Consider the following 22529-nt stretch of genomic DNA (forward strand, 5'->3'; position numbering starts at 1 on the left):
TCAGTTATTGGGCAGCTGTATGTGGACATAGGCAGGACTTAGGCAGAGCCAGGCCCTTATCACACTTCCACAGCTGCACACAATCACATCTGGAAGCTGCCCAGTAGAAGAATCAGAGGGACAATCCCCTTTATTGTCACACAACATACATGCGACCACGCCATGCAATTGGTGAAATTTATCTTCCGCATTTAACCCATCTTGGTCATTGTTCCTCCGTGGCAGACCAGGAGCGCTGGGCTGCCATCCAACCGGCGCCCGGGGACCCAGTTTCCTTTGTCACCATTGGTCAGGTGGTGATCTTCTTGCATGTTTTTAGTGGGGTTTTTTTTATGGAGGATACCCCAGGTGAACACGGGGAGAACATGCAAACTCCACACAGAAAGGCCCCTTTTTCCTCGAGCAGCAAGCATCAAAGGCATGGTGGAGGACACGCCCCCGGTGCCCGCAGCAGACCTTCTAGCTGTGAGGCCACAGTGTTGCCACCATGCCACCGTGCCACCAGTACAGCCATCTTGACCAACTGTCCTTGAGCAGCTCCACTGTCGCAGTTGGATTTAGGGCAACTTGTGATCTTCAAGTCCAATAGGTTGCCTCAGGTGGACCAGGGATGGGTAACCTCTGGCCTACAGGCCTTATACTGCAAGATCATTTGATCTGACCTGAGAGGCAATTGATAAATACAAAAAGCACATACTTTTTAATAGCAATAAAGTACGAATAAAAAACAATACAAATAAAATTAAATTGTAGACTGTTAACATGTAAAAATTGACTGAACTGGTTTCAGATATTTTTATCAGCATGTTTCCTGCTGAAATGAATTCAGTGTTAGAAACCTAGATCTTCTTATGAGAACTTTGCTTATTGTTTTACTGTCTCACCTATGGTTGCCTTGAAAGAGCAGAACATAAAAGCAATTCAAAAAATACAAATCCCCTCGTCACAGCCACTGTAGCAACTTGGCTGTAGCTTTGTAAATAATCTCTTGCTGAAGCAAAGGCAAAACATGTTGTTCCTGTTCATCATTTTCCTATCTTCAAACTAGCTAGACCATAGAAACTCAGTACTAGACTACTTTTTTGAGTGAAAACACAGCAAAGGCAAGTACTTTCGTTTTTTTGCAGACTGTCAACACTACATCCAGTCAGCATGAGGAATCATTGTCCAATACATACCTACTTATTCCTGTTGAGTCTTACCAATGCTGCTGTGTTTTGCACTTCAGAGCCACCATACGTTTTCTCTGATGAACATGTTTTTTTTTCCACATTTTTTTTCTTCTTCTAATTGTAATCTCTTATTCTTGTCTTCTCTGATCAGATTGCTCTTTCAGTGTTTGGTGTCTATGTGTTGATTGATGAGCGAAACGTTCTTGATGCACAGAAAATCTTTGTTTCTGTCGCTCTCATCAACATCCTGAAAACTCCTCTGAGTCAGCTTCCCTTTGCCATGAGCACCACCATGCAGGCAAGTTGCAGCCTTTTCAGAAACCTCCATTAAATCAAATCAAGGTTATTTTAGCCAAATTACAGCAACACATTTTCTTTCATCCCTCTAGCGATAGTTGTCATTTCTGCATCCATCTCAGTAATGCTGAAAAGAGAAAAACTTGGTTTGAAAATTTATATTTTAAATTATGTTAACAATAACATTTGTTTCCAGAAATAGGATAATGAACTCAACCCAGTGAGACAGTTTTCAGTTCCTTTAAAAAGTAATATTTTAAAATGTCATTTTAAGTATTATTAATTATTTTTCTTTATTTTTGTGAAGCATCTTTGAGTGTCCTGAAGCGCTATAGAATTATTGTTATTATTATTATTATTATTATTATTATTATTATTATTATTATTATTGTATGTCATTTTAGCGTCTACTTGTGTGGAAATCATTCCCTACCCAAATACAGAGATGATTTGAACTTGAAAAGCTTAAAATAAAAATAGGTGGACATAACACACTTGAAAGAATTGTTACAACATCCTGATGCAAGGCTTTGATTGGTCAACAAGTGTTTAACTGGATAAATCTGGCTGTTGATTGGTTAAACAGTGTCAATAAGTGGAAGTGGTGGCTTCTCAGCCATTGAATGGTGAAATTAGACTGAAACTCCTACAGCCAAGTGCAGCTTCTTCAACCAGAGGAAGTCACAGGAAGCAGTTTTCAAATGTTGTCACAACAAAAGAGACATTTACTTCAAAATAAACAGAAAGACTAAATTTATTTTAAAGTAAATAATGCCTCCACAGTGAGTTTCTTATATGTCTAAGCACAGCAATGTTATACTTCACTGTATGTGAAGTATAGCATCATCTTGTTTTTTGATTTTACGAGTTGTACCTAAGATCACAGCTAAATACTTAACCTCACATACCTTCTTTTATTTAATGGCCATTTATACATTTCTGGGGGAATCTTTTTGTTGTGCTTGTTAGTGAATTACATTGTCATCCTCAATAACAGCAGGTGAGCAGCCACCAGTGTCTCTGAGTGAATTGTAAGGAGTTCTCCAATATCACACGTAAAGATCATCTATGTCCAAGCTCTAATAGTGGTCCTAGTGCAGGGCCTTGTGGTACTCCCATAGAAGATGTTGTTGTGCTTTGTGAAAAAGTACATTATTGACCCGAAAGCAGTGAGTGCGGGATGATAGATATGTTTCAGATAAGATAGAACTTTATGGATTCCACGCTGGAAAAAATTTCTCTTTAATGGTTCTATGATGGATATGTTTTTTTCTCTTCAGGCCATCATCTCACTCAGACGTCTGGGAAAATTCCTGTGCCAAGATGAACTGAAATCCGACAATGTGGAGAGACTTCCTAATAGCACAGGTATGACATCATGTGCATCTCTGTCCAACACATGAAGATAGAAATCAGTTTAACCTTGTGTCCAGTACTGAAACTGTTAGCCTAGCTTAGCATGAAGACTGGAAACAGGATAATAATGTTGATCTACCTCCAAGCTGAAAAAGAAGTAATTAAATAATAAAAATAATTTTAAAAAATGATAATAATTTTTTGAGATTGGAGACAAGGAATGAAAAAAGAGAAATTTGAATTAGAAGGCTTACAGTTCTATTTTTCTTCTATAAACTTAGTGAAATTGCCAGTTGCACACATCTCCCAGCTGAAACTATGGGTAGGGGAGCTGCACACACACCTGTGCGAATATATCAGTAATCCCCAGTTGTTGGGCTAGCAGTGGCCAAATGGAAGACTTTAATATATCAACCAACCGTCATGTGGAACTGTGTGACAATCACATGGAACCATTCAGTGGACCGTGTAGAACTGTACAGATCCATGTGGAATCATGTGTGGCTAACAACCATGTGTTGGAACCACATAGAACCGTATGGAGCCATGTGCAGTGGGACCATGTTCTTTCTTTAGATGGTGACAGTGTGGTGATTAAGAGTGGCTCCTTCTCCTGGACAAATGATGGGCCACCGTGTCTGCAGAGGATCAACTTGAAGGTGAAGATGGGATCCCTGGTGGCCGTAGTTGGAGATGTTGGCTCAGGAAAGTCATCTCTGCTATCTGCCATGTTGGGAGAGATGGAGAAGAGGAGTGGCTTCGTATCTATCAAGGTGACAACAAACATGTATTATTGCTCTTTGAATTATTGATTTTGTGAATGTAAAGGCTTAGTTTTCATAAAACTTTCCCAATCTACATAACTGTTCTTTGTGAGGTGGAGCTAGGAAGAGAAACACCAATAAGTTTGTACAGTGGTCCACACAACACAAAACACAAAAACTTATTGGCTGTTTGTGCTGATTGAATGATTTTCATGCCATAGAGTCTGTTATCCTCTGTGTCCATGCCAAGATTGTATTAAGTTTTGTTGTTTTATTTCAGAGAAAGGAGCTTTAAATGAAACATTAAGAATACAAAACTTGATATGCTGTTACAATGACTGTATATCACAGTTTACTTGTTTACTGGGTACCAGTAATCCTCTGGTGTAGATGACACATGTAGCTTCTCAAACCTCATACAGCAGTTATTATGGAGCACTCAAAGACAATGGTTTTATGGGAGAACTGATGGGAGAACTATAACCATAACATTATCAGTTTTGTAACAATGCTTTTTTTCTCAAACTGAGATGGGCTATGGGAACATAAATACATACATATAATACAGCTAATTACACTCTTAGTCACATCAAAATGTGAAATGTTTGCAATAAAGTGCACCAGACATAGTAAGGGAAAACTTTTGAACTTTCACAATCAATAAGTCTGCACTCACTCATTTTATAGTTTCTGATGAATACAGTGTAAACACAGCAGAGACCAGGCCAAAGCAGTCGATCACTTTGTCTGTGCTTCAGAGGCAGCAGGTGGTTCAGTGTTATAACTGCTAATCACACATTCACATTTGAACAAAATTAATTTAATGAACATAATGTTGAAAATCAAGAGTCTCCTCTTTAAAAGTAATGGAATTGACTGCTTTTTTGTATAAAGGTTTATTTGCTGTAGGTACCTTATAACAGAATCCTCAGTAATTCTAATTGTTATCTTTATGTCATGGTGCAGGGTTCAGTGTCCTACATCCCCCAGCAGGCCTGGATCCAGAATACCTCTCTAAAGGACAACATTTTGTTTGGTGGAGAGAGGAAGGAGAGCTGGTACCATCGTGTGCTGGAGGCCTGTGCTCTTCTGCCTGACCTTGACATTCTGCCTGCTGGAGACAGCACCGAGATCGGAGAGAAGGTAGTATCACTGGCCATCCCTCAGGGGTTTGGGTCTGTTCACAAGAACCTAGCCCCCCATCTGTCAGGTTTGTCGGCACGAGGGCTGACAGTTAACTAAATATGGATGCACTGACTTTTTCTGTTTACTGTCTATTGTTGACTACTGTTGACTGTTTGTTGCTCTGTTTACTGTGGACTGTTTGTTGTTACTCTTTATTATTCACAATTGTTGACTGCTGCTCTGAATGCTTATTGTTGCCTGTATGACTTTATATTGTTCATTTTTGTTTAATGATGATGTATTTATGGATTGCAGGGTCTGAACCTGTCCGGAGGTCAGAAGCAGAGGGTGAGTCTAGCTCGGGCCATCTACAGGAAGTCAGATATTTACCTGCTGGATGACCCTCTGTCAGCCGTTGATGCTCATGTGGGACAACACATCTTTGATCGAGTCATTGGACCCAGAGGACTCCTTAAAGGCAAGGTGAGATTCTTAAGAGTCTGCCCCTCTAGTCTGTTCCTTGATAGTCCAGATGTAAGGTAACTATTGGTTGAGATGGATATGGCTGTCGGCTGTCAGCTGTCGGCTAGTTGACCTAGAGTGGCATGCAACAGAACTTTTGCTTCGGGTCCTTTTCCTTTTATGTTATTTTGAAAGTGTAAAGATGGAAATCCAAAAGTAGTATTCCTTAAAATACCAAAGAAATGTATAATATTTAATGCTGTACTTTTTGGAAATTAGGTAATCTTGCTTAGCTATTCAGTGACATAAATGTTTGTCATGTTTGTTGTTATTGTTATTTATACCTTGTGATGGGTGTGTTGTTATTGCTGTTTTAACATGTGCTGATGTGTTTTTTTTTTTAGACCAGGGTGCTGGTGACTCATGGCTTCAGCTTCCTGTCCAAAGCAGACCTGGTCCTTGTGATGGAGGAGGGTCAGATCTCTGAGATGGGCTCTTATAAAGAGCTGATGGACAGGAGGGGAGCCTTTGCCAAGTGCATGCACACCTTCAGTGTAAACCAATGCAGAGAGACCTCTATCCCCAGAGACAAGAGTAAGGGCTTGTTTTTTTTCCAATTGTTTTTTTTTTTTTTTTTTTGTTAATAAGAAGTAGGTGCTTTGCAACAAAGTAAAACAAAGTGATAACATCAGTAATTAAGATTTTTCATATCATGAATGCTTCTTCATACAATACTGAATATTTGAAATTTTAAGAACATACTTGTTTTTAGATAGAGATGTGGCAGAATATAGGAAACTGCAGTCTACTTACATTAGACTCAGGTTGGTCATTTAAAGTTATGTTTGATTTTGAGCATACATTGTTTTGTGTGTATAGCGTATACTGTATGTATGTGTTTGAGTCTGTATGTGAGTATAATTTTGCATGTTTCTGTGTATAATTGAGTATAATCATGTGTATTTGTATAATTATGTATATATGTGTGTTTGCAGGCATCAGGAAGTCTATACCTCGTCCCAGTATGACTGATTTCTCCATTGATCTTTCTCAGGAGCAGCTGATCAGGTATAAACACAAACCTCAGGTGAAACTCTAAGCATTTTCTGGAGAAAGGACTCAGGCAGCACAAGTGGTCTGAGAGCTGAAGAATACAAGGCTGAACAGGGGCAGAGCAGGAGACCTCAGGTGGGTGGCATGGGGTCAGAACTGAAAGTCAGAACAGGTTAGGACAGAAAGCAGGAGGATGTACAGAGATACATCAGAGGATGGGCAGGAGGATGACCAGAAGGCTGGGGTCACTTTGGATGACTCAGAAACTTTGTTGAATGGCTAGACTGGTGGTGAAGGCACCACCTCTCAGAGGGCTGGGCGGGCAGGAAGCTGGTTTTGAAGGCAGATGCCCTCTACAGGTTGAGCAGGTGGCCACTGTCAAAGGTGGAACCCCTCTGGAGGACAAGCTGGAGACTGGTGACATAGGCAGAGCCCCTCTGGAGGTCAGGTTGGTGGCTGGCAATGTAGATGGAACCACTCCGGTGTTAGGAACAAGGGAAATGTTGGCAACTCAGACTAGGGAATGGCAGAGTTGTCAGCCAGGGTTCTGACTAGTGAGACCTCCATGGTGCTGGGCAGCACTGAAAATGAAGAACTGAACTAGCTGGTTTCATGCTTGTCAGGTGGCTTGGCGTGGCGAGCAAAAATGAAAGTTTCACGAAGATTAGGAAAGTGCGTTTTCTGCAGAATTAAATCAGGCCACTCTGTGTAGTTGTGAGCAGCAACAAAAAGACTGAGAAAACGACGGAGCGGAAAAATACTTGAAAACTAAAGAACAGAACTTAACACAAACTAAGACAAAACAAGACGAAAGAAAAACGAGACTAGAAGAAAGACAAAACTAGGACTGGCGTCCGTTGCACGTGGCTAACTTTATCATCGCTCCAGGGCGTGTCTAATCAATAGGCCGTCACGCATGTGGGATGGTTCGCAGACGCGCAACGTGATTTCATTTCACAGAGCGAGAATTAATTAATGATTCATACGAGGGCTCATCTGCTTCTCACTATGGTCAATCGAATATATTTTAAATGATCAATTTTCAATGGCACTTCAACACGACGTGCATGTTCACTACATGCGTTAGACAATTCTTATGAATAACGACAACATTAAACAATGAACATGGTAACATTTTCTAATACTAATCCTAATAAACATGATGACTAAGGGTATAACAACTTTAATATGATGAAGGAATAAAGAAGGGCAGACTATATTTGCCGAAATGATTATCGCTATTATAGTTACGTATTAATAAATGTCTCCCGCTAAGCACATTTAACCTAACTGCTATGAACCTCTAGATGGCAGTATGGTTACATGGTGGAAACTCAGAGAAAACCTTTGAAATAGTTAAATTCACAGTTTCGTCATCCTGTAAGTTAGAAAAACCAGGAAAGCATTGTTATTGTACAGATCACGAGCTTAGCAATGTAATAACATCTACGGTTAAATCAAACATTGAGATTTGGTTAATTTGGTAGGTTAAGCAAAAAGGCACACAGACATACAAAACAGTTTGCTTCAGGAATGTTTAATTTACAACCCATCAGCATTATCTGGTTTGAAGATTCCTTTGAGACATGGCATTCGTTCATCCAGGCAGTTTTATTGTCCTTAACTCCCATGGGCTATCAAGAAAGAGTTAGCACCTCCATGAGAACGTCTTAACCAGATGTAAATAAGAAGTAAAAGTGTTATCAGTGACTCTTGTTTCCCTGAAAGAGTGTGAGAAGATGTCTCTAAACCAGACATCCTGTCTCTGCCTGGGTTCACACCTTCCTGTGAACTTTCCAGATGGTCAATAACTCTTAAAAGTCTGATTGTTTTATCACTACACTTCTCCTGAGCAATGCAAAGAGGGGAGAAGAGGGTCAGCTACAGACCAGTTCTGCTACAACAGTGAAGGAGAATGGTTTCCTGTAGCTTGTGATGTCCTTCAGGCCTCTCCACAGTGTCACAGTTAGCTGAAAACATTAACACAAAACTGTTTGTAATTTAGGTGGTGTACTTTTTGGTTAAAAAACATGAACAACTACAAGTTAAACATTGACACTAAAAGTTAAAATTGTAAAATCTGACACACCCACTGTTGCTGTTCTGCATGAAGCTCCTCTGTGATGATATTTTTAATGGATTGTTTTTTAGTATTCACTCTTGATTTATGCAGTGATGAATCAGAATCAGAATCAGAAAAAGCTTTATTGCCAAGTATGATTTTACACATACAAGGAATTTGTTTTGGTGATGTTGGTGTATGACACATATACTAAAAATAAGATATTAAAGAAGTACAAAATATAACAATATAAATATATATACACAAGTCTGTTTTTTTTTTTTTTCGTTTGTTTGTTTGTTTGTTTTTCCAGAAACACAGTCTGTTATGAGATCAGCAGAATGATTTTGATGTCAAATACAACACTTAGTAAATTTGTATAATATTGCATTGAGGACCTTGAACCTTGAATAGCTTATTTTTAGTAGATGTGTCATGCACCAACTTCACCAAAACAAATTCCTTGTATGTGTAAAATCATACTTGGCAATAAAACTTTTTCTGATTCTGATTCTTGAGCCTTCCGAAACCATTATTATTACATCATTGGTGTGTTTCTGTTCACGTGTTTGTTTATGTTTGTGTTTGTGTGTGTTCCAGCTATGATTTGAGTAGTGCAAGTGTTCAGATGATGGAGGCTGACCAGGACTTGGACCCTGAGGATGCTGGGAAACTTACAGAGGCTGACAAAGCTCACACAGGGAGGGTGTGTCCTTCTTTTCACCAATAAGAGCAATGTTTACATCAATAGTATTAATTATTATGAAATTCTTAAAACATAAATATCCTTTAAACACAGTAACACAACACTACCTACATAGGTTCAAAGAACACAAAACTAAACATAAAATACATTGCAAAAATCAAAAAATGACTTGATTTCACCAACAGTCAAAGGAATGGAGTGATTTACCGAAATATAGAAACTGTGTTTTGTTTAGATTCATTCATTTACTATTCAGCCAAATAGTTCTTGTTATTAAAGAACCAAAATAAGGAACAAAAGCTAAGGAAATAAATTCAGAAAGTATTTCCTGAAGCGGTCCTTGTGACAGAGGAGCTGGATCAGTCTATCAGAGGAGTTCCGCTGTCTGTCACGAGGTGGTGAAGAGGATGTTCAGGGTTATCCATAATGGATAACAGTCTGTCCAGTGTCCTCCTCTCCAGCACCTCCTCAAAGGTGTCTAACTTGCAGCCAATAATGGAGCCAACCTTCCTGATCAGTTTGTTCAGTCTGTTGGTGTTACCGGCTCCAATGCTGCTCCCCCAGCACACTGCAGCAAAGAAGAGTGCACTGGCAACAACAGACTGGTAAAAGATCTCCAACATCTTGCTGCACACGTTGAATGATCTGAGCCTCCTCGGGAAATGGTCTGTTCATCCCCTTCCTGGAAACAGCGTTGATATTGGTTTTCCAGTTGAGTCTGTTGTCGAGGTGCACTCTGAGGTATTTGTAATCCTCAACAATTAACACAGACATCAAGGAAAATGGACCAAATCAGCTAAAATCTCACAAAGTCAGCAAAATCAGGGAGGCAAACTGATCGGCATCTGAAACAGTGAAGCAGCACAGAGGATGGAACCTCCAAGTTAACATGAGAAACTGAACTGAGGGACTTTTCCTTGATCCTCAGTGCCTTGCCATGTCTCGCTACTGTCTGTGGTGAGAGTGTGTGTGTGTGTGTGTGTGTGTGTGTGTGTGTGTGTGTGTGTGTAGTTGTGGGTGTGTATACGTACATACGGAGGGTGGAAGGGATGGGTTTTCTCTGTTGTTCTGTTTTCTTTTATAATGTTTTTAATTGTTGTAAAGCACTTTGTGTTGCATTTTATTTTGTATGAAAAGTCCTATATAAATAAAATTTGATTGGTTGATTGATAAATTCAGGAACTAATGTGAGAAATTAAGGAGCTAAACTGACAAACTAAATTCAGGAACAAAATTTGTAAATTGCACGCAGAAGCTAAATATATTTTTGTTTTTGATTTCCACCTGATGATCAGTGAAGATTTGGCAAATGAATCGGATGATTGATTACAAAATGATGATGACACTTAGGATGTAGTATTCACACACAAGGAAAAGCATGTTTTTATTATACATTTAAACTCATGTAATGAATGGACAAAAGTGAGATCTTCAGAGTTTGAAAAGAGACTAAAAACTGCAGAGCACACAATGTGTCCGTAGTGACAGTTCATTTGTTTGTTTTCTCTGACATTTAATCTACAGGACATGTTTGAGATTAACAAAGTTCTCCTTCTGTTGTCAGGTGGAGCTACAGATGTATAAAGAGTACTTCAGGACCATAGGCCTGACCTTCATCATGACCATCATCTTCCTCTGTGCCTTCCAGCAGGCCACCTCGTTGGCTTACAACTACTGGCTGAGCCTGTGGGCTGATGAGCCATCTGCCAACAGCACGCAGAGTGAACACGAGCTCAAATTGTGTGTGTTTGCAGCTCTCGGCTTTACTCAGGGTGGGTCAATGGTCATTCTACCACAGACGGACAGACGGACAGATAGTTTGACCAGAAAGTAAACTACTGCAGGACGGCACATGGTGCATTACAAATAACAAAACTGTGGGTTCCCTGTTTTGAACAGAGTTGAAGCTGATATTCATCAGTTTGTCTCAGTCAGTTTCACTAAAAGCTGTATAGTTTTTGGTTGTAGAGCCTGTGAACTTGGAGGGTTATTACTTTGAAACAAAGACATCGGAGTTCACTCAGGCTGAATGATTTTGTGGAGATGTTGACTTTCCTGGCCTCTTGAAGTTGTTTGCTTTCAATCACCTGATGTCAGGTTTAAACAGTTATTACATGGTTGATTCATTAAATAGTCACATGCAGGAAGCTCTGACCCATGCGACCCATGAGCTCTGTGTTTTATTCTGTTTTATTACATCCATCGTGTGATAGACTGTCTCATTAAAACCAGCCTGTGATGTCCTGGTGACTTCTTCTATGTACTTCTGACTTCTGTGTTTCAGGGTTGGCCACATTTGGTACGATGCTTGGCATCGCTCTGGGTGGTATCATAGCATCGCGTCACCTTCATGCTGATCTTCTCCAAAGTGTCCTGCACTCACCTATGTCCTTCTTTGAGGTGACGCCCAGTGGAAACCTCCTGAACCGTTTCTCCAAGGAGATCGACGCCATTGACTGCATGATTCCTGACGGTCTGAAGATGATGTTGGGCTACCTGTTCAAGCTGCTGGAGGTCTGCATCATTTTGTTGTTGGCCACACCCTTCACAGGGCTGGTGCTCCTACCCCTCACCTGTGTCTATATGTTCATACAGGTAAAGGTTTCTCCTGAATGTTATCTGGACATCTCAGAGGTTCAGCTCAAGCCTCGTTTTAATTCTAACTTTTTATGGATCTGGTTTCCAGAGTTTCTACGTGGCATCATCATGTCAGCTGAGGCGACTGGAGGCAGTCAGTCGCTCACCAATCTACACACACTTCAATGAGACAGTGCAAGGTGCTACTGTCATCCGAGCCTTTTGTGAACAGCCACGCTTTGTCCTACAGGCCAACCGTTGCATCGACAATAACCAGGAAGCATATTTCCCTCGCTTTGTCGCCACCAGGTTCATTCAAACTACTTCAAACAAATTATTTATTTTAAAGATATTTCTGATTTTGGACAGTATTTTAATATTTAGCATACGTATTTTTACATTTGTGCAGATGTTTGTAATTATATGATATGTTTGTATAGTTTTGTACCTGTTGTAATGGATATTTATCTCAGGCTCTCAGGTGGTTCCTCCTGTTTAGTCCCTAGAATTTACCCTCATGTTTGACATTATTGTCACAATATCTTTTTAACATGTTTTACAATTTGACTTCTTCCAGATTTTTACAGATGTAGTTTTTTAATTACATTTGTTTCTTTAAGGTGGCTTGCAGTGAATCTGGAGTTTTTGGGGAATTTGTTGGTTTTAGCTGCAGCCATTCTGTCAGTGCAAGGTCGGGATGAACTCAGCCCAGGAATTGTGGGATTGGCAGTGTCACATTCTCTTCAGGTTAAAATATATTAAATCTCTGTTATCTCTCTTTTTTTGCATAGAAAAAAGTTTTTTTCTTTTTGACTCCAGAATCCAGAATGTTTCTATAGTTCCATTAGAGAATACTTTGCCAAAATAGCTTATATATAGACGTTAGTAGAAGTAAAACAATTTGCCAGAAACCAGTGACCTCTTAATCTACAACTTTAGTATGTATGCTGTTTGCCATGAAAATATCTAAAAAAGGGTGATCCCCCACCAGCAGCACAGCAACAATTTTGTTTGCTTTAAATGGAGGACAGATTGCAGATTTTGATGCCACAACTCAAAGACAGAATCTCTTTAACTCCTGTGACACCTGTGAAATAGCAATATCAGTAAAGTTTCAGATAAACGATGGTGTTATTTGTGTTTGTTGAAATGCACTAGTGACTCAGCGGTATTGCTGCCTTTGCTATAGGTTCTGGTTTCTGTAGTGTTATATAGGAGCTTTTCCTCCTGTTTCATATGACAGACAAACAAGCAAAGAAATGCCATATGAGTCATGGTGTTTGTGATTTTGTAGGTGACGGGAATCCTGAGCTGGATTGTTCGATCCTGGACTGATGTGGAGAACAACATTGTGTCAGTGGAGAGAGTTAAAGAGTACCACAACACACCCAAAGAGGTCTGCCACTGTACAGTAGAATTTTGTTTATGTAAAAACTGTAATCTTTGGCCTGTAGTCCAACATTTCGGAGACCAGTATCTTTTTTCTCAGATTTTTAAATCTTGAAGAATCAAAGAATTGAAAAATCATTGAGGACCCTCATACCACACAATTATGTCAAAAGTACAGTTCAAACAAAAAGTAATTTAAAATAAAAAAACAAACAACAGAACACATTTAAAAAGTTTCATTCAAGAGCAGAGTAGCTTGTATTTAGGATTTTAAATTGACCTATAGGAAGGGTACCACATAACTGGTATGCATGTATGCATGTGACATAATCAGAAATGTTTTTGTCCTAGTATTTCAAAAAGCTGAACACGCATGTCATATGTAGTCCTACAATGAGGAGTTTGCTTTATTGAAGGGGCTAGGAGTGACTGTCAGAGCTACATGTTGACTTGAAGGTGGGACATGGATAATGCAGAGCATTGCACAAGTTGCAGTCAATTGACTTTTGGAGCTGCTCAACCCACAAAACTCCACCTACCTCGCAGCTTGACAGAGACTAAGCTGAGAGAGTGGAAATGCTTAAAGCCATCTGGAAAATGCTTGGCAGCATCCTCAGAATATGACTTGGTACAATCAGTAAATAAATAATGAATATTCAAGATTGTTACTGCAACATCAACACGGTGGTGAAACTGTCTCTTCGGCTGCCTTTGAGTGGTGCAGCATGTGAGAGGGGATTCTCACATCTAAACAGAGTAAAAACCAAGTGTTGATCTGGTCTGTCACAGTCTCGTCTCAGCCCTGATGCACATTCACCTGTCAAAGACAACCACAGAGACATCTTACCCAAAGCCAGCTGTTGACCTGTGGACCTGCTAAACTGAGACTCAACCTGGGAGAAGCATCTTCATCATCTACCTTGCATCAAGATGAAGAGGTGGACAGGGAAGGAGACATCTATCTATCTATCCATCCATCCATCCATCCATCCATGTCCAGTCAGATTGGTAATGAGAATTGAAATCGACTTCACTGGCCAAGTATACGTGCACATACAAGGAATTTGACCCTGGTTTAAACATTGCAACCTCATGCCATTGCTGGATCGGAAAGCCTGAAGGTTAAATAAGACTGTCACAGTCATAGAAGGGCTTACTTACAACTTAGATTTGTTTGTTTTTTAATGATAATTAGGCTGATGGTGTTAGGCTGGTGGTGTTTACGAGGAGCATTGGTGATCTGTGCAGGAATGTCAAACACAGGAGCAGAGATTGAGACTGGAGGACAGGGTGTATTCTGACTGCTGTATGTTAATGTGGTAAAAGCTTTGCAGGAATGTAGTGAGAGGTCAGAGGTCAGCCAAGATCCTTCATGATTTGGGTGAGGCAATCATTTCTGAAAAGATCTGTTCTATTGTAAAAGGTGGTTATGTTGTCCATGTAGGGGTTGTTACTGGTACTGCAGTCATCATTAAGCCAGATATGCAGCTGCTTTAATTTGCTACACTTTATGCACCACAACTGAGACAGATAAGTGCTGATGTAGCAGCTGTGGGGCAGAGGTGTTAGTGTCCTTAACGAAAGCATCCAGGTGGCATCTGTCGATATGCACATGATGGACCATGGATGACCCAACAACAAGCACAGGGGGATAGTTGGTATAATTATCCTCAGCAACTTCAGTGGACTTTCCAGGAAGCACACCAATGGACGGGTGATAGGAGGACCTGGGTAAAACTTGACTGCCGAGTGTGAGCGAGCTGCAACAGTGGTGTCTCTTTGAATGTTGGGCAGACTGCCTGGGCATGGACAGAGAGGAGGCTGGTCATGGTGCAGTGGATTGGGTTTGTTCACACAGTGGGGAAAACTGTGTTCATACAACACATCAACTGTGGGCTCCTGGGCTTGAAAATTGTTCTCCAGATGGAGAGACTCCGGAATGGAGCAGCTTGCCTCTCAGCTTTCCGCCCTTCATCATAGTTTAGGGCTCCGGGGTGTACTCAAGGCTCGACCATGCATCTTCTTTCACAGCCGTGAAGCATCAGAAGAAGCCTACTCACCCACAGTAAGAATTAGCTCAGAACAAGGAGGGGTGGTTTCAGATTCTGGCGGCACTGAGTCTGTGGACATTTAGCGTGAAATCTGTGCAGCCTGGATAGTGGCGATCATACAGAGGTGCATGAAGAACTCATCCTTATTCCTCAGATCATTTTGATGGTGCCTGAGGTCTTTGGTAACCTGTGAATAGACAGGGTAACAATCTTGCACACACCCCTGGTCAGACTCATAGCTAACCCTAGGTTCAGGACAAATCTTGCCAAGCCAGCAGCAGTAGGAGTGGATCAAGAGCAAGGGTGAGATTTGCGATCATTCTGTCAATAGGTAGTCAGCAACTGATAGAGGCAAGAGAATATTAGAGTGTTGGGGGCATTCAATCTGTCAAGAGTCTCTGTCTTGGACCACTAGCTAGCTACTCTGGCTAAAATCAAGCTGGTGCTACTCAGCAGCAGCTTGATTGCTAGTGTTACAAATGCAGGAATCCATGGTTGATAACAACCCAGGGAAGACCAGTGCATTGACAATGGAATCCATTCATGAAATTAACAAAAGTAGGATGTATTTCCAGAAATAAGATAACAAACTCTGCAAAGAAGTCTGAACAAACCACATCAGACCAAAGGCAGACTTATGCAGGGACACAGAGTGTCTTGTTGACCAGAAGCTTGTAAAAGCAAGTTAATTTGAACTAAAAGTATATAGATGTGTTTTATATTGTTCTGTTGTTTCTTTTGTATCCTCACTGTGATTTTATTGTCAGTGACCTTTTATTTTGGAGCTGCATATGTGTGTCATGCAGCCCTTCTGACCTGATGTGTCTGCACAGGCAGCATGGACCCTTGAGGGCAGTTTGCTGCCAGCTGCCTGGCCGACCACAGGAAACATACAGTTTGAAGACTATGGACTTCAGTACCGTAGGGGTTTGGAATGGGCTTTAAATGACATCTCCGTCGACATCCAGGACAGAGAAAAGGTTAGCAGTGACACTCGGAAAACCTTTATATTCATCACAAAGCAAGAGGAAATATGTCAGGACAAAATGCAGAGGGTAAAATACAAAAAATATTAGAAAGAACTATACACACAGTTAAAAACAAAAAAGTATACATTATAAAATAAAAAGTAACCCTTGTCAGTAATGTTTAATGACTTGAGTTATGATATTGATGTATAATAAATCAACTCATGTTATCCAAATATTTATCGATTACATTAATGAATTTGCAGGTGGGGATTGTTGGAAGGACGGGAGCAGGGAAGTCAACTCTGGCTTTGGGAATCTTCCGGATTCTGGAAGCAGCAAAGGGACATATCTTCATTGATGGGATCGACATTGCTCAGATTGGTCTTCATGATCTCCGCTCCAGAATCACCATAATTCCTCAGGTCAGTACTACAAATAGTCGAGTACAAATATGTAGTACACTCCGAAAACTGTAACATAAACACTGCAGCACAAATACTGCACTGATCGGATCAACATTGCTCAGACTGGCCTTTTTGATCTCCATGACAGAATCACCAGCATTCCAAACTTACTTCATGCTTAGTACAGTATGCAGTGGTAACTTTACACAGTCAGTACAGTATGTTGTGAAAAAAATGAAATGAAAATGAAAAAAATGAGCCTTGTTTGAAGCTGTTTTATTTTGGTGATTTCACTTTGTTGGTGACAATGCAGTTACCACCCATGGACTGTTGCTATTTAGCTGTCTCTCTGTCTTGCTGTGATGAGCAGAAACTGAATGTGTGTGGGAAACACACTTTGTACTGAGATTTTGCGTGATTATGGTCACTATCTGTAAACTGAGTTTATGGACATTTGTTGTTAAAAAAGGAAAGATTATGGATGTTTTTGTGGATTTCTGGATGGTGCTTGGATGCTGCAGTAGAGGTGCTGCCACTGGTTGTTAGAGGACTGACTGCTGCACAAGCAGACTGAGTTTTTTTCTCCACCAATGGGACATCAGTGGAAAGATGGTTTATAAAACTATTTGCTTACAACTTTCTGAGTCCACAAGGAACTGCAAGGACCAATAGCACGCTTTTCATATTGATTCAAATTAGTTGTAGCATGTGTACCAACAATATGGTACAAAACTGATTTATAAAAGATTCAAAACTTTCCAAAAATTCAAATTTTCGGTTAAAGCTGCAGTACGTAACTTGTATAAAAGTAATTTTTTGTCATATTTGCTAAAACTGTCCCTAGGCCCAGACAGCAGAGCATGAAACATGTAATCTGTGGAAAAAAAAAACAAAACAAAAAACGCTTCATTGGTCCCAAAACACAAAACAACCAGTCAGAGCCAGAGGAGCATCTGAGGGAGTGCTGCGAACCACCCCCTCCCTCTGTTCATGCTGCCGGCTGCCGCTCAGTCAAACAGCTCTGTAAGCAGCGTCAGGAGGCCAGTGAAAGCTATGGTGGAGCAACAGCCACCTGCAAAGGAGAAACTGCCCATACCACCGCTGCCAACAACAGCATATACAGCTAAGACAACAAAATAACCATAAAGCTATTATGGTGATAGTTACAGTAACACTCTGCAGCGCGTACGGTATGTTAGCAACTGTGATGTAGCGGCTGGGCAGAGTTAGCTTGTTTCCAATGCTAAGGCTAACGTTACTGGTTGTCACAGCAGCCGTGCAGACACCGCAGGGACGAGGGGCTTGGAGGCAGGGCATGAGTGCAGCGGAAAGGGAGGGGGAGTGCGGTGGAACTTGCGTTGGTTCAAATTTTCAGGCTAAGTCTGCTGTTTTCTCAATCTTACCTACTGCAGCTTTAATATCACAAAGAGAATTTAAAGGTGTAACCTAACCCAGAGCAGTTTCAGTGCTGTGGTTTGTTCTAAAGCCTGACTGATTTTCCCCCAAAATGTTATTTTCTTTAAGAAAGGTATTAATTTGCACTGAAACTATCTTTTTCATCAACATCAATGCTGCCTTTGATTGAGGTGATTATTTTGTTTGTGATGAATGATGCAAGTACTTCACAGTTTCACAGAGAACTGTGGATGGGTGGGGACAGTGCTGAGCAGCTGGTCAATAGTGAAGAATAATATTCTAGAGTTCCTAGCATTCTCTGTAGTAATCTTGGAAAGTAATCCTTTCTTGACAGACATATTTCTTTGTTATAGACACTAATGGCTTCTTTATGTATATTACAGTGAACTGCGAGCCCAGTTTTCTTCCATTTTCTCTCAGCTGCTCAACAAATTCTCTTCTTCTCATTAATGCTACTGTTGTGTAACCATGGTGAGATTCTGACAGTCAACCTTTAGTGGAGCAACAGTATATAAGGCAGATGACATGGCATTGTTGAAATGGTCAACCATGTCATTTAAAGAGCAATCATAGCTGTGTGACTCAAATGATCTCATAATATTACAGAACTGTGCTTCAGCCTTATTATCCTATTTGCATAAACAGTGATGAAAGTCTTGGTGGTCAATATAATGTAATCATGAGCACTGATAAGTCCATGCTGAGCTCCAGAGCAAAATGTTCAAATTATGTAAATTCACCCATGTTAATGTCATTACACACAAACTGAGTAGAAAAAATGGCTGTAATCCTCCAAAATGACAGGGAGAAACTCAGCTAAAAGCCTCCACCAAGCATTGCCACACAAAGGAAACATAATCAGGGTTCTAAATTATCTTTTTTGATCACCAGCCAATGTGGCTGGTGACCTTCTAAAGTTACCAGCCAATCAGAATTTCCACTAGCCAAATTTTTTCCTGGTGAAAATAAGAGAGATTATGAGTGCCACTGAATGCATTTGATCATTTTATTTACATTGTTGGCATGAAAAATGCACAGAAAGTACAACACATGAAACAAAATATACAAAGAAAGTGCAAACATTTAATTTATACAAACAAAAAATGCTGTCAGATTTATTATTTTATAAGACATTTTTCCAGTATTTAGTATCATTACATTCCTAATAAAATGTATTTTTCCTTTCAACTTAAAGTGTTTCTGCTTTCCTTCTTTAATAAGAAATACATATAAGTAACAGCCATGACTTAAACACTTGCAAAAAATTGCATTGGTAATAAATTGAATTATGTATGTACAACTAGAAAACACAAATAGTGCAGCAGTCAATATTGCAGACTCCTTAGGCTCTCCTGATGACTTCGGGCACTCTCATGGTCCTTTACTGCCTCCACTTTAAAATTATTAGTCCCCACCACAAAATTATCCGTCTTGTTTTTTTCTTTCGTGTACATGCGGCAATCCTTACAAAACATGACGGCATTTTCGTGATCAAACACAAGCCATTCACGACCTGTCAGCCATTTAGCGTTAAACTTTCTTTTCTTCGTTTCGCACGCTTTGTCGACATTCTCATCCCCTGCCTCCTTCCTCTTCTCGCCCCCAGACGTCTGTCCCAACCACGCATTTAGTTTAACTTTACTTTTTACTTTTTAGCTAGCTCAGTCTCCTTTTTTACAGTTTATACGCTGCCGTTCATTCTTCTTCTTCTTCTTAGTGTTTGCGTTTCCGTGGTTTCTCGCGCCGGTTGCACTACAAACTGTAGCGTGCCTGCGCACAGCCAATGGGCGTCTTGTACGTCATCACGTAGCATTACGACAGTGTTCATGGGAAATGTAGGACGGACTGTCTGGGGGACAAATGACCAAGAACTGTAGAGCGGCTCTGACTGACATGATTGCCTAATGCATTACCGGCCAAATTGGCTAGTAAGTTTTTATTTACACCCGCCAATATGAATTTTAACCCGCATTTGGCGGGTTGGCGGGTGTTAATTTAGAACCCTGAACATAATTCAAACCCTACGAAATTATATGGGCTTCTGCTTATTTCACCACTTCAAGCAAACCACACAAACAAGGTATCATGTGAAAGCACAGAGTCCGCGAATTAAGAAGATGTCTGCCTCCTCACTGTCCCATGAAAACTCAGCAAACTAGCAACCAAAGAATATCAAAAATAAACTTTGCAAAATCATAAAGTATGTCTTACCTTTGCTGTTTTGTGCTCAAATGTTATATTCCAGCTCGAAAAAACACTGCTACTTGCATTTTTCTTCATTTTGTGAGATATGAACAATGGCAAGCAGAAAAAGAGGCTGAAAAAGTGTTCTCGACAGAGGTTCTCCATATGCTTGGACTAGATAGCAGCTGTAAATAATTGCTGTAAATGGTTGTTGTTAATAGTCGTAAATTTTTGATTAGGCATGTTCAGGCGGAGATGAAAATTTAAATATTCTACTGTATTCCAGATGAATTTACTCTGACAGTAACACATATCTTGATTCGTACACTTCTGTAGTAATCTCATAGGTCGTAGCTTTCTTTGGAGACCAAGATTTTTCATACAGCCCATGTAGTTGTGAAGATCTAGTGTATTTATTTTGGGTAAGTCATTTCAGATAGGGGGCAGACAAAATAGGCCTCCTGATGAAGAGGATAAAGAGATCAGATGGTGTTATTCTCAACATAATGTTGAGATACACATGTAAATTCTTTGTTGATCATTTTTGCAGTCAACTGATAATATTCAGTGCTATTGTTCTGGCATTCGTTGTCTTTCTGTCAGGTTATTGTGACGCCTGCAGACGGACTCCGTTCTTGCTGTCTCGAGTGTGAGATGACAAGAAAGAGCCCGGAGCAGGAGAAGTTGATAGATTATATACAATACATTATCTTTGTCGACAGGATGACTTTGTTCTATCATCAGAACAATATCAGCACAATAGGCACGTCATAATGTGTTGTCCAATCAGGACACAAGGTTCACTTAATTAGTGCATAATAACATACTGTACGTGGTTACACGGTCAGCAGATTATGGGACACGCACACACCTAATCATATGACATGGTTATTCATTATGCTTAAAGACAGTGAATACTTATGATTGAGTAAAAGAGAAGATGAATAATAAGAATTCCCATTACACTATCATGGCTGTTGTGCCGGTGTCCAGTTGAGTGACAGCATAAACTTTAGTATTGTGTCAGAGTAAAATGCTTCAAAATGACCCCTGGCCTCCCATTCCTAGGATCCGGTGCTTTTTTCTGGTTCTCTGAGGATGAATCTGGATCCCTTTGATACCTGTTCAGATGAGGAACTGTGGAAAGCTCTTGAACTGGCTCATCTCAGCAGCTTTGTGTCGGCACTGCCACAAAAACTGAACCATCACTGTTGTGAAGGAGGAGAGAACCTCAGGTAGATCAACCTACGACACACCTGGAATAGGTTTAACTGGCCAACACCAGGAGGTGATGTATAAAACTAACACAACAGTAGCAAGCAATGTATTGGATCGATCAGAAGGTGATATGATGAAGTGAGAGATGGACCAATTGTGTCTTTTTTTTTCTTTGCATTGTTTTTTTCAGTCTACATAGTGATCTTGAAAATGCCAATCAGTTGTAGGCTGCATTAATAAATTTCTGTGATTCGTTTTATCAATGTATTTACATTGAAGATGTCAGTTTATTTTCCTGTTTTGATTTTCATCTACTATGAAGCATATTGTGATATATTGTGTTTATGTCTGCAGTCTTGGTCAGCGGCAGCTGCTGTGTTTGGCCAGAGCTCTCCTGAGGAAGACAAGGATCCTGATTTTGGATGAAGCTACAGCAGCTGTGGACCCGAAAACAGACCAGCTGATCCAGTCCACCATTCGTACTCAGTTTGATGACTGTACAGTCCTAACCATAGCTCACCGCCTCAACACCATCATGGACTACACTAGGTACCACCTGAACTGCTTTGATATATTGAGGTTAATGTCAGCAGGAACAACATATGCAGTTATCATTTCATTATTTTGGACTGATTGTCAAATTGTGCACTTGGACAAATTGGTTAATGTCCTACACAGAGTATCTATTATTGCAAATGTAAGGGCTATTTTTGAGTTGTGGAACATGTGTACAGAGTCTTGTCTTTTTCAGTTTCTTATGTTCTTTGGTTTTGTCAGAAATGCTATGAGCAGGAGAACAAGAATATGATCCAAATTGAGTTGGTGGAGGCACAGCTGAAGCAAATCAAGGATTTATTCAGAAAAATATGATTGAAGGCTTACAGGACCATGACATGGCAGGCAAGTTTAGGGGACAGGACTTCAGGAAAAAGGTAACAGGTTTGAAAGCAACAACATGAAACCACAGGTCACCATTATAACTGAGACCAACTGGCAGGGAATGATTGATTGAGACTGGCAAATGTACTTAGGAGCTGATGAGTGAATAGGGAACACGTGAGTGTGGAGGAGGAGTGAGTAGGAGTTGATTGGCTGGGGAAAACTCGGAGAGCAGGGCAGGGTTGATGAAACTCGATGCAGGGTAGGTGTTTATCAAAAAACAGGCTGGGCAAGGAGTACAGGAGCACAGAAGAGAAACCGTACAGGTAGACATCAAAGATCTAGAAAACCCAAAAGCAACAGGTAGGACTACAACAGGACCATGGCAGGTTTAAGACAGGATATGCATGATTAGGTTAATGATGGCCTGCACATGAGTTTAA

The 22529-nt window shown here is 40.3% G+C and overlaps 1 protein-coding gene across 1 annotated transcript in view; it reads left to right on the plus strand.

Moving 5' to 3' along the window:
- Positions 1 to 22529, plus strand: part of LOC143327999 (multidrug resistance-associated protein 1-like) — a 52028-nt gene that overhangs the window by 12045 nt on the left and 17454 nt on the right. The window contains exons 13-29 of the mRNA XM_076742800.1: positions 1324 to 1470; positions 2750 to 2837; positions 3402 to 3598; positions 4556 to 4732; positions 5030 to 5197; positions 5581 to 5776; positions 6172 to 6244; positions 8892 to 8997; positions 10562 to 10769; positions 11282 to 11592; positions 11684 to 11883; positions 12195 to 12321; positions 12869 to 12970; positions 15848 to 15994; positions 16249 to 16407; positions 21058 to 21224; positions 21562 to 21756. Coding sequence (XP_076598915.1) covers positions 1324 to 1470; positions 2750 to 2837; positions 3402 to 3598; positions 4556 to 4732; positions 5030 to 5197; positions 5581 to 5776; positions 6172 to 6244; positions 8892 to 8997; positions 10562 to 10769; positions 11282 to 11592; positions 11684 to 11883; positions 12195 to 12321; positions 12869 to 12970; positions 15848 to 15994; positions 16249 to 16407; positions 21058 to 21224; positions 21562 to 21756 — 2768 coding nt within the window. The remainder of the gene's footprint in view (positions 1 to 1323; positions 1471 to 2749; positions 2838 to 3401; positions 3599 to 4555; positions 4733 to 5029; positions 5198 to 5580; positions 5777 to 6171; positions 6245 to 8891; positions 8998 to 10561; positions 10770 to 11281; positions 11593 to 11683; positions 11884 to 12194; positions 12322 to 12868; positions 12971 to 15847; positions 15995 to 16248; positions 16408 to 21057; positions 21225 to 21561; positions 21757 to 22529) is intronic.

The sequence above is a fragment of the Chaetodon auriga genome, chromosome 11 (assembly GCF_051107435.1).
Source record: "Chaetodon auriga isolate fChaAug3 chromosome 11, fChaAug3.hap1, whole genome shotgun sequence".
Classification (NCBI taxonomy): domain Eukaryota; kingdom Metazoa; phylum Chordata; class Actinopteri; order Chaetodontiformes; family Chaetodontidae; genus Chaetodon; species Chaetodon auriga.